The 24,464-nt window shown below is 39.2% G+C and overlaps 1 protein-coding gene across 1 annotated transcript in view; it reads right to left on the bottom strand.

Moving 5' to 3' along the window:
• Nucleotides 1-22,530: 22,530 nt before the first annotated feature.
• The window catches only part of FAM26F (family with sequence similarity 26, member F), a 2,592-nt gene continuing 658 nt past the window's right edge, over nucleotides 22,531-24,464 (bottom strand). The window contains exons 2-3 of the mRNA XM_008567756.1: nucleotides 24,338-24,460; nucleotides 22,531-23,519 (exon numbers count right to left, since the gene is read on the bottom strand). Of these exons, the coding sequence (XP_008565978.1) occupies nucleotides 23,079-23,519; nucleotides 24,338-24,460 (564 nt within the window). The 3' untranslated portion in view covers nucleotides 22,531-23,078. The remainder of the gene's footprint in view (nucleotides 23,520-24,337; nucleotides 24,461-24,464) is intronic.

Genomic DNA, 24,464 nt, shown 5'->3' with positions numbered 1-24,464 from the left:
CTCAGTGATGTTGTATTAAAATTGATGAGGTCTTCAGGATGAGGTTCATTCTACTTCCCTTGTTTTTCTCAGCCCAGAGGGAAGAGAATCTCTTAGATTTGAATTTATGCTATAAAAGGTGACATATGTAACTAAGAGAATGGCTTGTTTGCATTCAACAGATGCTTTATCCTGAAGATTGTGAGAATCTAGAAATTGCTGTTTATTAGAATTATGAGAGCCACATATATAATTCTAAATTTTCTAATAGCCACATTAAATAAGTAAAGATAAACAGGTGACATTGATTTTAATATTAATACTAATTATCCAAAATATTATTTCAACATTATCAATATGAAAGTTATTGAGACATTTTACATTCTTTTTTATACTAAATCTTTCAACTCCAGTGTGTACTTTATACTTCTAGCACATCTCAGTTCATGGTAAATTTTCAAAGGTTGAAGTGAAATGTAGTCCTGCCAAAACAAGAAAGTTGTGTTTAGTGGTGCATAGTACCTTCAGTTTTTAAATTTAAATTAATTGAAAGTACACTAAATTTAAAATTCATTCACACTAGTCACATTTTAAGTATTCAATAGTCACATGTGTTTAGTAGCTACTGTAAAGAACAGCACAGGTCTTGAATTTTTAGTCAAAGGTCCATTGGGTCTTCTTGACCTTTGACCTAAAGAATGAATGGAAAGACTTAGGATAATGGAGGAGAGAAGAGACAGATAGAAAAGAAAAAAGGGTAAAGAAAACCAGGAGAGTCTGTCAGAGATTCATGAGATGTTTTCTCTCTGCCACCTGAGTGGCAACACATAGAAACAATAAAGAAAGGTTGCACATGGTCCCCTGAACTCCAAGTGTATTACTATGATTTGAGTGTCCCCTCCAAAACTCATGATGAAATTTAATTGCCATTTGTATCAGCCATTTCTGTTGCTTATAACAACATACACAGAACAGGGAAATTTATAAGAAAATGAAATTTATTGCTTACAGTTTCAGAGGATGGGTAGGCTACAGTGCAGGTAACACATCTGAAAAAGGGTCTTGGTGGTAGCAACGGTGATGGCAGGGTATCACATTGCAGAAATGGTGGATCAGAGGGAGTGGGAGAGAGACCAACTCCTCATTCACTCTCCTTTTATAGCCCTCAGAACCACGCCCCTGACCACCAGTATTAATCCATTCACTATGGCATGGTCCTACAATCTAATCACCTCTTCAAGGCCCCATCTTTCAATTACCATAATAGGATTTCCCACCCTCAACAATTACAGCAGGGATCAAGTTTTGAGGGGGACATTCAACTCAAGGCACCATCGTAACAGTATTAAAAGGCAGAGTCTTCAAGAGGTAATTAGGTCGTGCGGGCTCTGCCCTCATTAATGGATTAATGCCATTATAATGGGATTGGGTTCTTGATAAAAAGGATGAATTTGACCCAATTTCCTCTCTCTGTCTCATGCACTTGCTTTCATCTTTCACCTTCTGCCATGGGATGACCCTTGCCAGATGCTGGCACCATGCTCTTGGACTTCCCTACCTCCAGAACCAGAAGCCAAGTAAACTTCTGTTCTTTATAAATGACCCAGTCCATGGTATTCTGTTATAGCAGCAGAAAATAGACAAAGACATGTTTTCATTGTCATTGCAAAGTTGAGTCTTTCTGTTAAAGGGCTTGAGAAAGTTGCACAGGGTTATCTGATATTTTAATTTCACAAAATCCTTCACTCTAAACCCCAAATCATGATCAAAACAGAGATTTTTATCATCCTGGCAAAGTCAAAGGGAAAAAAATGTTTGGAGCAGAGAGGTAGTTCAATGCTATTCAAAGCACACTACCAGATTGTTGTTTACTGAGGAGTAAACACCAAGCTGTTTACTGAAGAGGCCTGTCTTCGTTGGCTATTCAATATTACAGTTGCCAGGGATCAGAAATACTTCCTTCAGTGTCCTGTACATTTATTTATTGTCTTCTCAAATCTCTCAGTTTTATCCATTAGCTGTTAGCAGCCTGGATCTCTTTAGCAGTTGGAATGGACTATTGTGAATAAGTAAAAAGTTCCCTCTTCTCCCTGTTTATGAAAGACCAAAGTAGAAATTTGGAAAATCAAATGCTTGCAGTGAGAGGATGATATTAAAGCTTTTGTACCCAAAGAAACTACTTTTACAAAGATCTGTTACTACTTTAACAAAGATCTGCTAAAGACACAGTAAATGTTGAAATATATGTTAAGGATCTCTCCAGTTGGGACTGTAGACTCTGAGTGGTCATTATATTTCAGCTTCTTCCACCAGCTAATTAATATCTCCTCAGTAACATTGAAGGAGATCATGATGGTGGCATCCTCCCAGCCCTGGAAACATGGTTTGACAAGACTCAGTATCCTTCTTCTTAAAAAAAGAGAGCCAAATTTCGTTTACTGCACTTAGTCGTATATTCTTTGAAAACTCTGTCTAGTTGCTGCACCCCTCATGCTGGTACACCTTCCAGAACTTTTGCTGGACATGACCAATGGCCAACCAATAGTGTCTATGACAAGCAGTCAACAGACAGAAGAGGGATACATCAGGTATAACGCACCAGTCTGTAGTCTGAGAAGAAAATACGCAGTTCTTATTTAATCAGCAAGCGTCACCTTAAATTTGAAAATAAGGCACAGCCACAACAATTATTAGCAAAATTTTATTTTTCAAGTGTTTCATGAAAGAGGAAAAGCTAAACGAAACAAATCAAAAGTTGGAAATCCTTCACTAAAAATGGTTAAGAAATAGGGTAATTTCCTGGGGTAATTCCTTATTCTCCCTTAAACTCAGACTCTGTCTTTCCCAATTAAGCCTTTCTTTGCTTTTTTCTTTCTGTTTCATCTTCCATTTTTTCTTAGCAGCCTTGTTGCCACTACCTACTCTTGTCTTTTCTTCCAAGAAATTTTCCTGCAACTCTTTACTTCCTCCTTTATTCCCTCTTCCATTTCCTTTCTTTCAATTATGCTTTATGTAATGAACATTTATTGGCTCTCTATATCTTTCCCCCTCCTAATAATAAAATGTCATTTTTCTGTTTAAGTGCCCACCATTTAATTAGGAAATCCATCCACTTCAGGAAAAGTCAGCCCTATTCTCAGCTCCATTGCTGTCACGTAAGCATAGTGGCTCATTCCCAGTTTAAAACCACTCTCTTGCCAGCCAGATCTAAGCCAATCCACACATGGTAATCCCCAGATTAATCATTGATTCTGGCATGGTCTCGTCACTGTAATTTTTATTCTTTAGTTATGGAAAAAGTCTCTCTCTCTCTCTCTCTTTCTCTCTCTCTCTCTCTGGAAATATGGCTGTGGTTGCTGCTGATGGAGGGAGGAGGACAAGGATAAAATGATCTACAGAGAAGAAAAGCCTACCTTATCTCTTGAATTTCAGTTATATGAGCCAATAAATTTACTATATTTTTTAAGAGATATAGTTGGATTTCTGTTACTTACAATCAACAGGATCCAAAATAATTCATTTTCCAAATCTCCCATTCCTATTAATAATAACGCCACAAAGTTTGTTGCATGATAAATATGTGGTAGGTCAGATAATCTGCAACGTATTAAAAAATAATAAAGAGAATAAACAATGTTTTTTTATTATGGCATTTTTCATATGATTGAATGCTCAATGAAATAAAACTTGAATTTACATAGTTTTCCTCCTCACGGAGAAGAAAAGATTATGGGAGGGAGAGAATAGAAACCTACATTATAGTGTGCATCTACTCAACACACAAGGTCCAGAAAAAGGAGATTTCATAAGGAGAAAACATAGTTTTAAATCAGTGGTAGCTCTTAAAAAAAACAGAACAAAACCCATACATTTCAGGTCCTTGCTTCAACTACTTTGACCGTAAACCTAAATCACATCAGGAGTTGCTTGAGGATTCCAAAGTAGGAACAATCCTCTGATTTCAGAACGTGCCCAGTGGCATAAATCTTTCAAGCCAGTAGACTGTATTTCATTGACTTGCTATTTCTGTGTCGTGTATGAATCACCTAGATTCTGATGACTTAGAGGAGGAAGTGCTTATTCCCAATGGTCTGTATATACCAAGCAGTAGAAGAACTGGGAAATACTGATTTCTTGGATTTGGACTCAATTAACATTTTTGTCAGGTGCCAGGCATATGTGGTATGTTGTTTCATTTTCACAACAATCTATAAGGCATTTAATTTGTATGAGAGAGAGAGAGAGAAGGGGTTGGCTATGAAACTGCAAAGGAACTAAATCTGCCACTGCTTTAAGCGCATTAAGATGCAGAGCTGATGAGTAAGGGGAGTTGGCGATGGCTCCCAAGAGTAGAGCTTGGGGGACTAAGAGAATGGAAGCATGACAGGAGGAGGAGCCAGCTTAGACAAGAAGCTAATAAGCTTTGGTTATTTTGTGTTCGAGGTGTTTTTGAAACACTCCAACAATACCAGGAGCTCAGAAGAGAGAGGTCTGAACTGAAGATGGACTTTAAAGTCATCCATGTATGGATACTAGTAAGAGCGATGGATGTGGATGGCAATACTCAGGGAGTGTATGGACTTGAGAAAATAGAATGGGCAAAGATAGAATCTTTAGAACTGCCACCATTCAAGAGGCAGCAAGGAAAGAAGAGCACAAAAAAGCCAAACTTGCAATCAGAGATGTAGATGGGAGAAACTGGGAACACTAAAGCCAAGAGTCAAGGAGAATAGAGATGTCAGAGGTGTTAGACACCACAGAAGAGCCAAGAAAGTTAGGCGAGAAAAGGGATTTTAGAGTTGGTAAAGATAAGGTCTTTGCCTCAGAGCAATTTCAAGGCAGTAGTGGAGGTGAAGCCTCACTGCAGTGGGAGGTGAGATGCTGTGTAGAGAGGATTCTTTTAAGGAACTTGACTGTAAATGGGAAGAGACATAGAATACGAAGTTCGAAATTGGGCTGTTTGCTCTTTTATTTTTATATTTTAAGAATGCAGTCATTTGAAAATATAGGAGAGAGAGAATAACTGATGAAGTGATGCTGTAAGGAGGTAGAAGAGGGCAGGATCCAGATCACAGGATCCAGATCATAGAGGTTTGACTGTGAGCTGCAGAAAGACTACCCCTTCCCCTGGAAAGGCATGATGAAGTTGAGAGTGGGCATAGAAGGGGATGGCATTAGAAGGTTTAGGGGGAGACCTTGATCTAGCTCATGACCTTTGGCCTCAATCTCCCCTGTGAAGCGAGATTCAGGGTCTTTGTGGAGATGGAGATGGGCAGAGGCTGGACGGGGATGCTTTCCACTGCAGAACACTGCCCATACTCTCAGCACTAACACGCCAGAAGTAGAAGATAACTCAGCCTTCAGACCGAATGATTACACACATGCCTGTGGAGAAAATACACACGGCCTTTACTTCCCTTGTGTGCCAGGGAGTCATTCTCCATGATGGGACCAACACACGAGGGATAATATCCTAACTGGATGCTCTTACCTGAGACTTTCCATGGATCATAAGCACAATTTCCTCTGTCTTCAAAGGAAATAGGGCGATATGGTTGTGTGTTACTTTAGGGAGCTCTTCCAAGCAATAAGCATATTTGTGGCTACAAAATTTCCCCAGGTCCTCCTTCATTCTGAAAATGCTCATTATACACACATAGAAATGACCACTGAAGAAAGCCACAGAAAGCCACATAACTGGGACTACCAAGTCTTGTACGGTGATTGTCCCAAAGACATCCAAAAAAATGTGAAAAGCTGACAAATGCCAGTATTTAAAAAAATACGCCAGGAAAAACAGCACAAAAGCTAGTGGCAGTAAGTAAAATGTCCCAGAAACAATTTTTACTGCTGCAGGGACGCTTAAAACCTGACAAAAAAAAATTTTCACCCTCACTGTCCATAGTCCCCCCCAAAACCATAAACTTTGACTGTCTCGTGGCTGCCTAAGACGTTTCAGACAGTTTGAAAGTACTCCCGGTCAAAACAACGTACTTTTTCAATCCCTAGACAAGTGAAAGATTGGCCTTTTAAGCTTTTCTGAACACCTGCTGGGTGGAGTCCTTTAAGAAAATGTCAAATCAAAATGAATGAATGGAGAAAAGAAGTCCCAAAACTGGTTGCTCGAATGAAGACAGCTCAAGGGGCAATTCTTTACTAAGAATGCAACTTCTCCAGACCCAGCAGTTGATTAAGATGTTTCTATGCATGGACTTGGCCAGCTGTCTCCTGGCAAAGATTTGTCCTCTTGAATCTTAAGCATAGTTGAACATAGCTGAACTAAGTCTTGGTGATATTTCTGGTAGCTACATTTAAGAGGCAGAAACGTTTGTGGCAAGTTTTTGCTTGGTGACAGGAAGATAGACCATGCACCCGTTAGGATGGCTACTGGCATAGAAACAGGAAATAACAAGTATTGGTGAGGATGTGTATAAATTGAACTCTTGTGAACTGTTAGTGGGAATGCAAAATGGTGCAACCGCTGTGGTAAACATTATGGTGGTTCCTCAAAAAAATAAAAATAGAGTTACCATATAATCCAGCAATTTCACTTCTGTTTATATACTCCCCAAAACTGAATGCAGTCTTAAAGAGATACTTACACACCCATGTTCATAGCAGCATCGTCTACAATAGCCAAAATGTGAAGGCAACCCAAGTGTCCATCAACAGATGAATGGATAAACCAAATGTGTATACAATGGACTATTACTCAGCTGTAAAAAGGGAGGAAATTATGCTGCATGCTGCAGCACGGATGAATTTTGAGGACGTTATGCTATGTGAAATCAGACAGTCATGAAAAGACAAATACTGTATGACTCCACTTATATGCGGTAACTAGACGTATTCAGATCCATAGAGACAGAAAGCAGAATGGCAACTGCTAGAGGTTAGGGCAGTGAGAAATGGGAAGTTATTACTGTTTCATGACTACAGAGTTTCAGTTTTGCAAGATGAAAAGAGTGCTGAAGATGAACAGTGGTGATGGTTTCCCAACAATGTGAATGTACTTAATAGTAGTGAAATGTACACTTAAAAATGGTTAAGATGGTAAATTTCATGTTACATATATTTTACCACAATTAAAATTTTTTAAAATACTGAATCAAAAGTTTACAATAAAGGATTGATTACACAAACAAAAAAAGACATTTAAGGGGCATTTTAATTTCACAGCATATGGACTTTATTTGAATCCCAATTCACAGGTAATAACTGTATAAGGCAAGTGAGAACTTAAATACTTAAGGGATAGTCAATGATGTTAAGGAATCCTTGTTATTTCTTAGATGTGATGACGGTATTGTTTTTTTCTGTGCGTGTCCTTTCTTATATATTTACAGATGAAATGATATGATATTTGGAATGTGTCTCAAAATAATCTGGTAATGAAGGGAAGTGTGGGAACATCAATGAAATTGGCATTGGGTTGATAACTGTTGAAACTGACTAATGGGTACATGAAGCTTCACATTATTTTTTCTACTTTTGTTTATTCTTGAAAATTCTGCTAATAAACCTTTTTTTTATCTTAACAATTGTTAAATCTGTGTCTATGGAAGCTCGTTATACTACTCTATTTTTCTCTATGTTAGTATAATAATCATTACATAAAGTAAAAATAAAAATCTTTCACCAGAATGATTCACCCATATCTGATGGTGTCATCAATTCTTTTTACTGCCTCTCTATAGAAGTCTACAGGGCTAAATAGAAGTCACCTAGAAGACAAGTGAAACCTGCCCTCTGCCTTTTTCTCCAGCCCTTGCATCTAGTGCCAGGGCAATGCTGAACTAGTTTGGCCCCTGAATACACATGCTGTCCATGCCTCTGTGCCTTTTCATATGCTGTTCCTTCTTCCTGCAAAGCTCTTTCCGTTTACAGCAGATAATCAATCCATCCTCCAAAAACCTCTTCAGTGTTCATATTCTATAAAAGCTTCCCTTATCATGTTTCTCCTACTCCTTAATTAGTCAATTTATATCTTTCTTCATTCCATAACTATCTGAGGCAGTTCTAAGGCAAATTACCACTCTACTATTTCTCTGACATGTGCATACATTAATCTTTGCACAAATCCCATTGCATTGTAATTATTGGATTACAGGTCTTTTCTGCTCCCACTAGACTATGGTCATATAATGAATACTCAATAAATGTTTATTAAATCAAACTGGCTGCTGCTTTAAAATTTTTTGACTGATATCGCAAATAGCAGCAAAGGCTAAATGAAGGAAATTCATCCAATAAGTAGAATATGTTTTTCATACTTTAAATCAATAAAGAAAACAAAATAGACACCAGAGCTGATTAAAATGGTCATTGGAGATTTTGTTTCATCTTAAAACACTAAAAGATTCTTCTCAAAGAGCATATTATTATGATTCCAGTTGTAGGATTATTTTGAATCATTCAGAAAACACCAGAAGATCTTAAGTGGAAATTAATGTCATGTAGATGTTCTTTTCTGTAGATGTAATAATTGTATGGGGGAACGCTGGAAGAGAATTAGGCAGTGCAAAAGATGTAAACCACTGATTAGTAACATTGGTAACATTTACAGATTCTTTCCATGCATTTTAGTGATCTTCTTGCTTCTCTTTTCCTTTTTAATTTACTTTAAGAATGTATTCATGCAAACAGTTTAGAGTCAGATAATGGTATAAATCATCTGCCAACCTCCCCTGCCTTCCCCAACCTCCACCAATTCCACCTCTGCTACCATTTTCTGCTTCATATCAGCACCTCCCTTCTACTCTTGTAACCAATTTTTCCGGTATTTATTGCATTTCTGTACATAACATGCTCATGGAGCCCTTCCTTGATTTTTCAGTTTGAGGCATTGTTTCTTTACTTCTACATAAGAAAGATGAGGCTTTCTCACACATAGTCTTCATTTCAACCACACACATAGGCAAACTTCCTGACCCTCATTCCTCTTACTATAGTAGGCTCTGAAAACCCATGCATCACTTTTTTCTATTCATTATGAGTCACTCAGTCCAGCAAGGTTGTAAATTAATCTCTATCTCCTGAAGGGGAGATTTTCCAAAAATTTGTAGACATGTTTTAAAATCACCACACACTATTTGAAAAAGGGCTCAGTGGTTTTTCCAGTAAAACATTAAGGACTAATAATTTAGTTACCATTGTAACTTTCTTCTTCACTAACCCTTGACATACAGGGCTAATCCTATTATGGAGGGGGTGATTTTGCCATCATGTTGGGTGTTTTCCTTTCACCATCATTCTAGGGATTTCTTGATCCTCTACCTTGCATGCGGTCCCTTGTTTCTTTGGTCCCATTACTCCCCTCTCTTAGTGTACTTCCTTTTCAGGAAGAGTGCATACTCTAGTTATTTCCCGATAACGGATGAATGGGAGATAAAGTTTGTGAAAACATAATCATCCAGCTTCCAGTTGTTTTTCAGAAGTTCAATGCAATTTGATGCTCTATTGTTGGTCTATTCCTTCTCCCTGGTAAACTTTAGGATTTTTTCCGTATCCTTTGTGTTCCAAAATTGCACATTGATGAGTCTCAGTGTGGGTCTGTAGAGTCCCACTATGCCAATAACCAAATGGAATTCTTCAATACAGAATTCAACACCATTCCATTTGGAGAAAATGTATTGAATTATCTCTTTAATAATGTCTTATCTTATTTTATCTTATTCTCTCCATTTTCCCCTGTTTTCTCCTGGAATCTTATTATTAGGATGTTAGATCTCCAGAACTGGTCCTCTGATTTTTTTTTTTTTTTTTACTTTTCTTCCTTTTCCATCTTTTTATTTTAATCCTTTGCTTCCTGAGAGAATTCTCTAAGTTTATCTTCCAAGTCTTCTATTGCACTTTTAATTTCTGCTACCATGTTGTTAATTTCCAAGAGTCTTCTTGTCCTCTAAATTTTTTTAATACCATTCTATTCTTATTTCTTATATTTCCTCTCATATCTCTAAAGTCATTAATGGTAGTTTTTTAAAAAAAAATTCTTTAGGGCCGGCCCGGTGGCGCACTGCTATAGTGCGCCGCTTGGGAAGCGCGGCGGCGCTCCCACCCGAGGGTTCGGATCCCACATACAGACCGGTTCCCGCTCATTGGCTGAGCGAGGCGCGGGAGCAGCACTGAGGGTTGTTGCGATCCCGTTGCTGGTCCCGGTCCGGTGCGGGGGCGACGCTGAGGGTTGCGATCCGTTGCCGGACACGGAAAAAGACAAAAAAAAAAAAAAAAAAAAAAAAATTCTTTAAAGTGCATAGTTTCTGTTTCCTCCTAGTAATTTTTGTTTGTTTGTTTTGGCCTCTGTCTTACATACTTTTCTCAAGTCTCTGGAGCTTCTTGACTCTCCTCTTGTATTAGATAAAATATGAAATTTGGTGGAATTTTTAGATTATGGGCTTCAATATAGCATAAACTGGGGAATGTAAATGTGAATCTCAAAATGCATCATTTTATTGAAATCACTTCTTTTGGGCAGTTGGATTTGCTAGAAATGGCTCTTCTGACTACTACTTACAGAATATAGGCCCAATGGCAGCATTCTGGGATCCAGGTTGGAGAAAAAAGCTAGGGAAATAAAAATTCAGTATGTACATTTTAACTTAATTTTCACTTGTTCAGTATAGTGTCCCTGCCTTCAACTATGCCTAGTGCCCTTCTGTTCAAAAATCTTTTTGAAAAACTATATCTAGAGATTAAAACTCCCAGCTTCTGCTAGGGTAGGGAGAAGCAGTTGCTTGGTGACACAGAATAGGGACAGAGATCTGAGGGACATTTTTATTAAACAAGCTTTCAACCAATCCCGTTTTTAACTCTGCCTCCAGACTCATTTCCAGAGGTCAATGGTGCTGTTATTCCTGAGCACATTACAGATTCCATGGTACGAATCACATTGCTTTGTAATCTTTTCTTACTTCTGCTTTGGGTTTCAGATTTCTAACATCTGTTAGGCCAATTATTACTTACCACTTGCTTTCCAGCTTCCAAAAACTATGTTGCTTTTTCCTCCTCGCCTGTTCTCTGGTTGCTTTATGACATTAAAAAATATCCATTTACTTTTATTTTATTGTGGCTGAATGTGTACTTTTTTTGTTTGTTTGTTTGTTTTTAAAGATGACCGGTAAGGGGATCTTAACCCTTGACGTGGTTTTGTCAGCACCACACTCTCCCAAGTGAGTTAACCGGCCATCCCTATATAGGGATCCGAACCCGTGGCCTTGGTGTTATCAGCACCACACTCTCCCGAGTGAGTCATGGGCTGGCCCTTGAATGTGTACTTTCAAACCCACAATTTTAACCAGAAGTACCTTTTTCAAAATTGCCTTTCATTGCCAATAATCATATTTACCAAGCATTATATTTGATAAGTATTAATTGTTGGATACCAAATTGGACTGGGAATATAGAAGATCTGGGAAAAAGGTTTAGATTTTTAGAAATAAAATAAAATGACTATTTTATTTTATTTTATTTTATTTATTTATTTATTTTTTGTCAATATACAATGTAGTTAGTTATTGTGTTAAAATGACTATTTTAAAGAGTGAGCTTCATTGTACATCTGCAGGGAGAGTTAGGTAGCTTCTAGCTGGGATAAACGTGCTTATGAGACTGGAAAGGTTGGGAAAGTTTGTGAAATTCTCTTGGTATGAACTGTAGCAAGCAAATTTAAAAGTTAAAGAATGTGGACTAAAACTTAGTCCTCTTAGATTGCGTATGAATTGAATAGGAACAGTTGTCTCATCAGGAAATCTTGAACAGAGCTGGAAGCAGAAGAAAGGGTTAGGATTGTTTTGATTTTTAAGAGGAAAAACATCTGGTTTTGATTTTATGCACTGCTCTCTCCAAGATGCTTTTAAGTATCTTTAAAGACATCAAGACACATGATGATCTAGTATTCACGAAATAAACTATGGCTGAATGAACCTCCTGTGTATCCATCTGCTTTCTTGGTCATTAAAATAAGTTGGGGGCCGGCCCGGTGGTGCACTGCAATAGCGCGCCGCTTGGGAAGCGCGGCGGCGCTCCCGCTGAGAGTTCGGATCCCACATACAGACCGGTTCCCGCTCACTGGCTGAGCGAGGCGCGGGAGCAACGCCGAGGGTTGCGATCCCGTTGCCGGTCCCGGTCCGGTACGGGGGCGACACTGAGGGTTGCGATCCATTGCCGGACACGAAAAAAGACAAAAAAAATAAAATAAAATAAAAAAAATAAGTTGCCCCACAACTTGACCACACCTCAGATTTGAGATTATTCAAGTTGCTCTTTTTGGATTATGTGTTTTAAGAATAGAATATTGCGAAGTAAACCAAACCATTCGCGGCCATCTGCCTCTGATAATCTGAGGTACTGTTTCCCAAACTGTGTTCTGCAGAACATCAATAACCCCTTGTTGATGTTATTGTTGGTGGGTACTCTATGAAAAAAACTTTTTCTTCAAATTTTCTTTTGCCGTATGTAAGAAAAATATTAAATATATTTAGATAATTGTTTTTCTTGTGCTATACTCTGCCTTTAAGAAGTGCAGTACCATACACGAAAGACCAACAAGTAACATTAGAAATCACCTGACTTAACACATGGTTTCGAAGTTTAGGAATGATAACGTGTTTACCAAAATGCAGCATCTGGTTGCTGGTTTATTATCTATGGTTATATACCTTGCGTCTTAAAATTTGAAGAAATATTTGTAATACTTAAAAAATTTTTTCTTAAAATAAAAAATTACTATTTAATTTTTCTTGTTTTTTTTATCAGTTTTGTTGCTATTTTGCAGGAGTTGCCAAATAATTTCAAAAAACACTTCAGAAGGCATAAAATCATGCTGGGAAGAGAAAACATATAGCTTTAATATGGTACAAAGAGGTATATGATCAAGTGCTACAGTGAGTTTAAGAGGCAAAGTCATAAGAGTTCAGAGAAGGAAGTTACGGTGAACTGATATAGTTGGGGAACTCACTGAGGATTGGAAATAGGGCTTGAAAAATGGAAAATACTATGTGTTGAACATTACTCCTCCATAGGTCTCACGTCTTGCTGTAAGCCAACAACGCAAGGCTCCGACTGCTTTTTATCGAGGCCATTTTTAGAGCTGTGTTTGCAGCAAGCAACCTTGAGAGATGAAGTAAGGGCTCCCTCTTGCACAAAGAGTAGGTTTGATTATTACTTGCTATAAAATGGTGGTGTCCCAAGCCCAGTGTTCTCTCCAGTATTACAACCAACAGTGTGTACAAGTATCCATCTTAGCCTTCCGCATTCCCAGTAGGACTTAGGGGCAAGGGGAACCAGTGCAAACATGATGCTCATGCTGTCTGCTCTGCTGTGATTAATATAGCCTTTGTCACTGGCCCAGAAAGTCTCATTTTTTCTGCCAGCTTCCATGATACAGTAACAGGCTGTTAGTTTGTAAGTAGGGTAAAATCAAGTCCCAGACCCAGCATTGGGATAATGAGAAAAAAGAGAATCAGTTGAGTGGAAAAGTGCAACTGAGCCTGGTGTGTTTCATGCTGGTGGCAGTGAGTATGGTAGAATGGTCAGAAGGCCTGATTAAATCAGAGATTATATGTTGGAGAATATTGAAAAAATAAGGCTAGATAGGTGGGATTGGGTGAAGGAGGCAGGTAGATATTAAGGGTTTTGAATGATAGGCAAAGGAATTTAGATTTGTTTACTAAGCCAAGCACCATATTAAGCACTGGGCATACAGTGTGGAACAAAATCAGATTCAACTCTCGACTCGTGTGAAAATAGAAATTTCCTATCTCCCAAATTCAAGATCAGAATTTAGGCAATACAAAGGGCCATAAACCCAAACCTTAAATAAGACACCTCTAGAAGCAAATTGAAACCTGTCCCAATTGACCAATGACACCTTTGCTTCAGTGACCATGATTCTGAAAGCCAATCAATCAGTGATATTCTCACACTTCTGAAAGTCACCCAATTAGCAATTGCTCCACTCCAATAACTGCACTTCTATGCTAAAAATTCTATCAATTTGCAAACAAGTCCCACTTCTGAAAGTCCACAAATTTCTGAAATCTACCACTTCCCAAAATTTTATGTAAAATCAGCATATTTGTCTGAGGAAACTGTGTTCTACAAGCACACCTCTCTTTGGCTTAACAAATAAATTCAACTTCTTGTTTCTTCAACACATGGAGCTTAGAGTCTAGATTTGATAGTACAAATCATGGGGATAGTACAAATCAGGGTGATGGAATCAGTGTTTTAGGAATTGATTCTGAATTGCAGGAAGGAAGGATTAGAAGAGGGAAAGACCACATAGCTAAACTAGCTAAAAGACCTAGTTTTTACCTAGTTTCTAACCCAGGATCAGAGGAGATAGAGTCTGTATAACTTGGAATTCATCTCAGCAGTTTACATCCGACCCCTCATACAAAGTGATTCAGTACACTGAGCTACAGCATCAAGCATCACTGAAGGAAAAAAAGGATAAGTGACTCTAAGAAGTAAATTGCTGAGAAAATGAGACAAATAAGGGACCACCCAAGAGTTTTATATATAGGGAGGGGCTGGTTCATTTTGATACACAATAAATGTCAAAGAACACAGTGAACATGCTAAGAAGAGTTCTGAGAGTTAGCTTAGCTTTCCATAGCAATACTGGTTTGAATTAGATAGATTCTTAAGCTCCCACTATTTAAAAGCAATCCTACACATAGTGCATGAAATATTACATTGAAAAAAAAAAGCCACCACCCCCAAAGAGAATGAATTGAAGAAAAGAACGCTCAAAGGGACAAGCCATTGTGGAGAAACCCTGAAATGGCACCACCTCAAGAGGAGATCCTTAAGACTTGATACTGATTACTGAACAATGCTGCTCTAAAACACAGTAGGAATGTAATGCAACGGGCCTTCATTGGGAGGCTCTGGGTAGCCAGGGAGTTTATGAGGTTATACTTTCCGTAGGGTTGACTTTTCAGCCTTGATAATAGGAATCTAACTCACTCTCAAGCCTTAGCTGAAATATTGCCTCTTTAATAAGAATTTCTGTGAATATTCCTAGGCAGAATTTATTTTCTGTTTTCTCAAAACACTTTGCTTATACTTTTACTAGAGTATGTTTAATTTTTTTATTATTTAATTTTTGTTATTTTAATGTATTATGGCTAATTGCTTACATATTTGCCTACCAATTCCTCGAGAATAGAGGTTATATCTTATTTCTCTCCTTTTCTCCAATCCATTTAGCCTACTGCTTTATAATAATGACAATAACTTTTGTTTATTGAGAATTTCCTAGGCACTATCTTATTTAATCCTCACCAAAGTTATTTGGATAAGTGATATGATTATTCCACATTTTACAGATGCCAAAACTGAGATTTGGAAAGGTGTTTAATGTCACATACTTAGCAGAAGCTGAGCCACGAACCCAATGTTATATGTTTCCAGTGACTGAGCTCTTAATCATGGGATTATAAAGACTTCCACATACAGTAGGTATTCTCAGTATATACTTGGATGTTTCTTGAATCACTGAAAATGAATATAGTGAGAAGTATATGGTGAACCTGAGAGCACTGGTTAAATGGAGCCCAAAACTTGAAGAGGAGAATTACTGAAAAGTGAGTTGCAGATTATTAGAAGCAAACTGTGACTACTGAATATACAAGCTTATTTCTCACCAATATTAATAATTTTATCAAATCAAGTTTCTTATGTAATTTTCTCCTAGCAAAAAAACTATGAAAAATGTACTCATGTTACCATATGAGAACTCATGCACAACACACATAATACCCGTATACTTCCTATTTGACTTTAATTCCTCAGTAACATATTCCACTAAGTCTTAGGCATCTTTCCCTAGCTCAGTGCTATGGCCACCTAGAATCTAAAAGAAAGCATCATTTTCTCTTTTTTTTAATCAGCATGTTCTTGCCTTCTGTTGATTATCCCAGAGTATTCAATGGTCTGATTCAGTCATCAGATGATTTATGCTTTGTAGGGAATGTATGAGGTGGTTATTCAACTCATTCAGATAAAAACTAAAGTCCTTACAATGGTGCAAAGGTTATGTGATCTGCCCCCCAACCTCTTACCTCTCTAACCCCATGGCCTACTTTTGTCCCCTGACTTACATTTTCAGAGTACTCTTTTCTTCCTTACGTACCTGATTATTTACTTATTTATTGTGTTTACTCTTTATTATCTCTCTCCTCCCTAAAATGTAAGCATCACAAAAACAGGGCTTTAGTTTGGTTCACTGATTATCCCAGGTACCTACAACATGCCCGGAACATATTGGGCACTCAATAAATATGTCTTGGTTTAAGTAAATAAAATAATAATGAAATCCAATTAATCAGTAAGGAGAGGACAGACAACCCAAGCAGAAAAAATGGGGAATAAGCTTGAACAGGTATTTTATAAAAGAGGATATTCAAATGACTCGAAAAACATATGTACAGATGCCTAAAGCCTTTAGTGACTGAGGAAATGCCAATTAGAACCGCAATGACAGGTACCAGTACATATTCGCCAGAGTGACAAAAGTAAATAATTGGAAATACCAAGTGTTGCACAGGTAAGAAGCAGCGGAACTCTTGTAGTAGTATAAATTGATATAACCCTTATGGCAGACATTTGGCCTTATCTACAAATTGAAATACATGCATACCCTCATGCTACCATCTACTCCTATGAATACACCATGAAGAAAAACTTGCATGTGTATGCCAGAAGAAATACAAGTCCATGAACGTTCACTCCAGCATTGCTCATAAAAGCCAGAAACTGAGAACAACCCCAATGTTCACTAGCAGGTAAGCGGATAACTAGACTGTGTTATATTCATACAATGAAATACTACACAACAGTCAAAATAAACAAGTTGTTCTAGACAGATGTATGGATTAATCTCTCAAACAAAAACAAAGTCACAAGATAATTCTTAGAGCATGATTTAATTCACATAAAGTTCAAAAAAACATGCAAAACTAAACATCAATAGTTTAGAAATGCACACATAAGTGGTAAAACTATCAATAAAAGTAAAGAAATGATCATCTCCCGCTTCTAGGTGGAGACAGGTGGAATTGTGAAGGGGCATCTTGGGGGTGGGAGTTGGGGTGCTAGAAATGTACTATTTCTTTCCCTTCTGTGGTTGTTACCTGGATGTTTGCTTTGCAATTATTCTTTAAATTGTACATGAATGTTTCATGTCCTCTTCTCTTTGTATGATATCTCATAATTTTTAAAATGACAATAAATTGCCTGATCTTGTAGGATTTTTCTTTCATTTGGAACTTTCTGATGTTCTGGTCATTGTGTCACAGGGTCTTCACAGAATATATCCCCTTTTTGATTCAGGTCACTTTCACTGTCTTAGAATGTAATGTAATCATTTCCACAGCCCTCACATAATATAATGTAATCAATTCCACAGTTCTTACAGTGAAATTCACAAGAGATATTTTACAAGTAGATAATGAGGAGGAAGGGACAAAATGAGACCAATTAAAGGCTTAGTTTTCAGGACAGGCTCAGTGTTTGACAGTAGGAACTTGGTGGAAGTTCGTTGCTAACAAAATAGGCAGTGGTGGCTGCTGCTGGAACTGACTCAGACAGGAAGTGTTTCTCCATCTTTTTATCTTAGGAAGAGTTACTTACAATAGGCCACCTGGTAGATAAGATGCACAATGTTATGAAACTTAGGGATTCCAAGATGTTTTTCAGCCAGAGACATTTGGATATGTGGCTAATTCTGTTTTCAGATGCTTCCCTCCAAGGAACTTGCTTCTTTAATCAGGTCACAGAGCACTGGTATTTCTAGCCGTGGCTTTGGATGGAGCAAGGATACCAGGCTTAATCTTAGGCCCTATAATTGTATCGTCTTGCCAGTATGCAATACAATGTGGAATCATCTCTTATAATAATATGGCTGTTTTTCAGCAAATATTAATAGCAGATGCTGTGTCTGAATCTCTTCTCAGGTTAAGATTTCAGGAGAGCATAAAGCTGGGGGTGATTTTCAAGAATCATTTAGTAAACCAGCAAATAAATACACACCAAGTGTAGAAATGCTTCTTGAGCCCGTGATGCTGCCTATTTGGGGCCAGGCCCGGAGGAGTGGTGTATCCTGCCAAATAGCAGTGACCACGTTCCCACCGTGAAATAACTGTACTGTGTCTCACTATGTTAATCAAAGTGGTTTTATCTCCCAGGAGTTTACAAGTCTTAGGACGAAATGTAAAATATTGAGGGTCACTACAGACCTCTGTATCTCTTCTGCTTACAAAGGCACATGGGCTAGAAAGGAAAAAATCTGGCCCAGTAGTAAAAACAGCCTAGAGGCCACTTCCAACCACGTGATCTAGAGAGGATCAGCCCCCTCACTTCAGTTTTGTGTTTATTGACCACGTAACATTAGACTAGTAATGCTGCCTCTCTTTCAATTCCTTATGTGTAAATGTGAGTGATGTGTTTTATGGGTATCCCACAAAAATGAAATGAGGTGACATATGCAAAACTGCTTTGTTGACTCTAAAGCCCCACTTTTTGATCTTTTCTAATTATACAGTTAATATTTATTATTCATTACAAAAAAATCCCAAGGCCAAAGTACATGAGGTTTAAAAAAAATACCCTGAACAAATCTTAGTCTCCAGAAGTGACTACATTTGACATTTGGGTGCATATCTTCATACACTTTATGAGTTTGTGCAGTATGTGTGTATGTGTTTTAACAAAAAAGGGATCATATCCTACTAACTAGTAGAATACTATGTAGTAGTTTTTTAAATGAGGTAAATTGTATGTACTGACATGGAACAATGATATTTATGTGAAAATGTTACAGAACAACATTTATATTATGACAATGTTTGTGCAGACACAGAGTATATGCCTACCTCTGGGAAGCATATATTACAAAGGAATGAGGTAGTTTTACTTTTTACTTCTCACAGTTTTCTATCATAATTTTAATCTTAAGCATTTTTCACAATAATTATTAAAGACTGTACAAGAGAAACTGGAGCATAAATCAACAAAATGAAGACAATGTGATATTATTGAAGATGCAAGTGTAAATAGTAGACCAGAAAAAAAAGTTTTGAAAGGAGAAAATATACAGAAAGAAATTGAAAAATGAAATTAGGAAGCAAAAATGAAATTAGACACGATATGATTTTCAAAAGTATTCTCTTAGGGAATAGAAAAAAACTGATCATGCAGTTTCTGCTGCCAGCTTTCTTGTTATATATGACTCTCAACAACAGGATATTCAGTCCTGCTGACTCGGCCTTTTTAAGAGCCCTATGAAAAAGAGGCAAGCAGAAGCCAGCACTAGGGTCTGCCAAGAGAGGAAGGGCTAAATATAATGAGTGCTCAATTGTTTTACAGTTGCAGGTTTTTATATCTCTTTTTTTTTTAATGCAGAAAACAGCCATAACTTTAAAGGATGGGCAAGAATGGTAAGCTAATGGAAGACAAATGTCCCTGAAAAGTCCTGGCATTGTCAAGTAATTTTTTCTGTAGATATCATTGCTTTCACTTGATCCTCCACTTGTTCAACAACAAATCCTGCCATGTCTAAGTACAAAAATCTAGCTTAAACCTATCCACTTTTTTCTGTTTGATCAACGTCAAGCCAGTTCAAGTTCATACGCGTATTTCCACTGCAGCAGCCTCCAGACTAGTCACTCCTCTTCCGCCCTTGATCTTTCTCTCTCTCCTGCCATTCATTTTTCCTCAAGAAAAGCAGATTAATCTTCCTAAAATGCTCATAGGATGAAAGCCAAAATCCCTCACATGGCTTCATTTTGCTGCATAATCTGTCCCTTGCTCATTCTTCCAGTCCCCTTTAAGGCTTCCCACTGTGCTAACATCTACCTCACCTCAGTCTTTGCACAGATTGTTCCTTCTGACAGAAATGCTCTTCTCTCTATTCTACAGATTTCAGTTTCTCACAGGCTTCCCCAACCCCCTCCTCCCCTGATCTAAATCAGGTCACAATTTGTATTTTTATATTTATTTGTATGGTATGGGTTTTATCTGACCTCCCCACTCTGCTGAAGCTATGTAATGCCTATATGAAGGGCTCACAATACCACCCTCTCTACTTTAAGTTTAAATATTTTCAGTTTACTGTAACAAATAGCTTTAAAATTTTTCCTTTGATCCTAAAAACTGAAAACAAGTTATTAATGTAATAATCCTAAACTACTTTTTCTTTTTTTTTTAATTGAATCATAATTGATCATAATTGATCATACATATTTTGGGGGTTCAATGTTGACATATGTTGATCAAATCAATATTATTAGCATATACATTATGACAAATCATACTTATTCTTTATGCCCTTATCCAATTTCCCCCCGTCCTTCTCTCCCTCCCCCTCCCACCTCTGATAACCCTAGATTTCTTCTCTCCTTCTGAAACAGTAACAGTTACACTGTTGAGTTGTTGTCTAGATGATCTGTCCAATGCTGAGAAGTGTGTTCAGGTCCCCCACTATTACCATAAAGTAGATGCTTCTTCTGTCACTCTGGAATGGGCTTTGTGGAGAGAGATGTCCTCTTCTTTTCTTTGGTCTCTGCTCATGACTCTCCTTGTGTCAATGCACTTGAGTGGCTGGCGGGCCATCTGCATGGTGGTCATGGCATCTAGCTGCTTTTGTGGCCACCGTGGCTATTGTGGTGGCTATGGTGGGCCACCCACACGGAAGTGGTGTTTTTGGCATGCTCCTTGCCTGGTTGTGAGAGGAAGGTCAGTCCCCGACTCCAAGCCTCAGGACCCCGGGTGGACCCTGTGGCAGCAGCAGTGTTGCAGGGAGGAGGCACTGGTTGCAGGAGGAGGAGCCAGTTCCCAGCTCCATCTGTGTTTACATTCTAAGATGTTGTTGCAGAGCAGTTGGGTGGGAGGGGCAGAGGGGAAGGGAGAAGGAAATAGGGTGTGAGAAGGAGGAAGGAGGGAGGCTGTGGTTGAGGCCCATGGCACCCCCCTCATTCCTGCAGGGGAGACCAGGAGGCTTCCAGTGGTGGCTTTGTCATTGCTGGGCTGAATGCAGATGTCAGGGGGTATGTCCAAAGCCCTTGGCCCCCCACTGCCCTGGCTCAGGAGCCTGGGGTGTTTCCTGCGGTGGCTCAGTGGTCATAGCTGGGCTGGTTGTGGGAGTCGGGGGACACGGCTGAGGCCTCCGGCCCTCCCCCCTCCCTGGCTTGGGGCTCCAGGGACTTCAAGTCCTTCCAGGTTTTGTAGGTGTTCTTTGGTGAAGTGAGGCCTTTACTAGTTAATATCAAATGTCCCTGGTCTGTGGGTATTTTGTTTTTTCTTTCAGTTCTGTGTTGGATTATTCACTGATTCCAGCACTTAAAGTCTGCACTGGAACTAATTTGTTGTCCTTTGCTTACTTCCAAAATGGGGAAACTTCCTGTGGGGACCAGCACTCGAGCCCTGTGGTTGAGCTAAACTGCTGCTCTGCTGCTGATTCCGTGGGGAAGGCTTTTTGCACAGCTCAGGTTTTAATGGTTGATTTTGTAAGTGCTTCTGGGTCTAGTGAGATTGGGTACACCTGGGTTGTGTAGAAACTCTCGGGTGGACCTGAGTCCTTTCAGCAAACTGCACCCCATGCAATTCTATATTCCTGACCAATCTCCACTGAATGGTCCTGCACTGATTGGAGGGCAGATCAGCTGTCTTTGCTGTGCCCCAGTGTTCCCCCAGTAGGCCCATCTCCCCCACCGCCTGCACTCCAAACACTTCCCATGTGATGGGCCATACGCTGGTCCCTTGCAATGACTCACTGGCCTCTGAGTGGCTCCTTTTTTCAGTTTTTGTGGCTCCTTGCTCCTATGTGGGTCCAAGTGAACCCTATTGGTGGTCTTGCTGGCCTGGGGGCCACCAAGGCCCTCTTCTCCCCTGCTGCCTCCAAACAACTCCATCCGAAGGGCACAGCTGCAGCTTTTGCCAGCTCCTGCTCCGTGTGCTCAGCTGCTCCAGCCTTGAAGCAGCCGGGCTCAAAATAGTGGGAGCAGTTCTTTTCTCATCGTGGCTTCTTCTATCTTCATGAACTCCGTAGGTCTCTCCTCCTCTTCCCTGAGCTCTAGTAGCCCCAGCTTGCTGTTGTTGCTTTTTAATAGTTGTAAATTGGTTGATTTGTGGGAGAGAGTGATGCTGGGAACCATCTATTCCACCATCTTGACCAGAAGCCCTACACTACTTTTTCAAATTTCATATTTTAAAACATTTATTTTCCTTTTCATGATTAATTCATTTTATAGTAACCTTATTAGACCCATAATATGCTGTAATTTTTGAATGACCACAGCAGGCTTGGCTAGAAGTCCAATGTGCTGTTTATTGTACCACTTAGCCAGCGAGGATGCTACGATTTTTAAGTCCCTAAGAAAGAGTTGGTGAGACAGTGAACTTGAAATTAACATCAGATAACCTAACAGAAAGGTCTGAAGTTCTTTTGTTTTTTTCACTGTTTTTGCTACTAAAGTCTTCTATTTGAAAAGGACCCTAGAATGGGGATATGTATAAGACTTCTAATCTAGTTCCAGTTTGTCACTTCGGTGAATCATTTTCCCTCATTTCTTTGTTTTATTTTATTTTATTTTATTTTTTTCGCAAGATGATTCTTTACTCATTTAAGTTTCTGAAATTTAAAAAAGTGGAATACAACAAATAACTACGATTACATTACTTAGAAATATATATAAAGTTACAGACATGTACTGGTGAGAAGTGTTTTCTGAAAAAACTGAGAGGTGAGGAAAAGGTCTCTCTGTACTAACCAAGCTCCAAGACTAGAAAAGATAAACCAAACAAAAACTCAGCCGTGCCTCAACCAAAAGAACTAGCTTGCAAAGTGAGTAACCCGGACCCACCCAAATCACCCACAAACACCTAAGAGAAGTTCTGATAGTTGCTAACGAACAAACACAGAAGATCGTCAGGAAGATCATTTCTTTGTTTTAAATAATTAATATAATAAAGAGGCTAAGATTTGCATTTTAATTTCAGATCTAAAATTCCACAATTTGGAAGGGAAAAAAGCAGTCATAAACAATACTGATGTTTATTTTTTGAAAAACAAAGCAATAATTCAAAACATCTTTTTTCTATGTATTCGTAAGGTCATATAGCTCAACATTGCTGTTTATAGCAAGAGAATCTACAAAGCCAAGAACAGGAATCATTGCATCTCCTTCACAAGAGCTGATACCGTGACTCCTCTCGTTTCTGCTAACATATTTGTGCAACATGCTATAGTACAGATTATTCCTATTGAAAGTATATAGTGATGAAATTTGCTGCCAGTCTTTAATGCTTGGGGTGTTGCATTTCTTCGGATGACAGCCATCAAAGAAACATTTAACATTCTCTTTTGCCAATTTAGTTGCATGCTCTGTGGCTTGGCTTTTAAGGATCTGCTCCTCCTGTTGCAGGTAGATTTTCCAGAATTTCTGCTGCAGAAAACTAACTGGAGATAGGCATTGGGTGATGGATGTAAAAATCAGAAAGAAGATGACAACAGCTGCTATCAGGATCCAGCCCAGCACCTTAAGAAAACAATAAAACAGCAATTTAGTCACTTTTTGTAAATAAGAAATTTTAAAATCTTCAGATAAAGTTTGCACTACTCACCAGTTACGATAATGAACAAGCAACAATTTTAGATGTTAATCCCTTAAGAATAAGAAATGGCAGTAAACTCCCTAACACCCCCCACCCCACTCGGACCCCATCCCCGCAGCTGCTTGGAAAGTCAGCCATAGACCAAGTCCTGTCAAGGGCCCAGGGAAGAGCCCAATGTCACTCCCTTAGAACTCAAAACGTGGAATTTCTGCAAATCTGGTGAAACGGAGCGTTCATTTAAAAGAACCTGTTGGTTAGAGAGTAGCTTTTAACCCCAAGGTCACGGGTTCGGATCCCCATACCGGCTAGGCGCAAAAGAAAATTAAAAAGAACCTCTGGGCTTTATAAGCCCAGAAGCAGTGTGGGGTGGCAGCTTTAGAGCCGAGCAGACCCATTTAATTGTAACAAATTCTTCCACTCTCTCCTGGCTGGACAAACGACTTTGCCTAGACTCCGCGTATTCGCGTTGTGAGACGCGAGAGAATACTGCAGGAGGTGAAGGGTGCAGCGCATCTCCGGCTCTCCACGATTCCTGTGCAATGCCAGACACTACGGGAATGCTTATTCGCCTTTTCATTCGTTTTACTGAAATACTCGCCCGTCGTCTCCTTACGATCAAGATGCCATTCTAGTTTTCCTTGGGGTGTCGCCCGCCTGGGGAAAAGTCATCGATTTCCGCCCCACCCCGCCGGCCCCGCAGAAGCTCGCCCCCTCCCGACCGCGTCCGGCGCCGGCGCCTGACCTGCGACTGAGCCTTGATTTCCTTCAGAAGGTCCTGCACGCCGGACGCCGTGGCCTGGCCGCAGGGCACCAGCGGCAGCTGGGCGGTGCAGTTGGCGGCGCGGCCCCGGCACAGGCGGCGCCCCAGG

This window comes from Galeopterus variegatus, unplaced genomic scaffold (assembly GCF_000696425.1).
Source record: "Galeopterus variegatus unplaced genomic scaffold, G_variegatus-3.0.2 Scaffold342, whole genome shotgun sequence".
In the NCBI taxonomy this organism is placed as follows: domain Eukaryota; kingdom Metazoa; phylum Chordata; class Mammalia; order Dermoptera; family Cynocephalidae; genus Galeopterus; species Galeopterus variegatus.
This window is presented reverse-complemented; position numbering and strand designations above follow the sequence as displayed.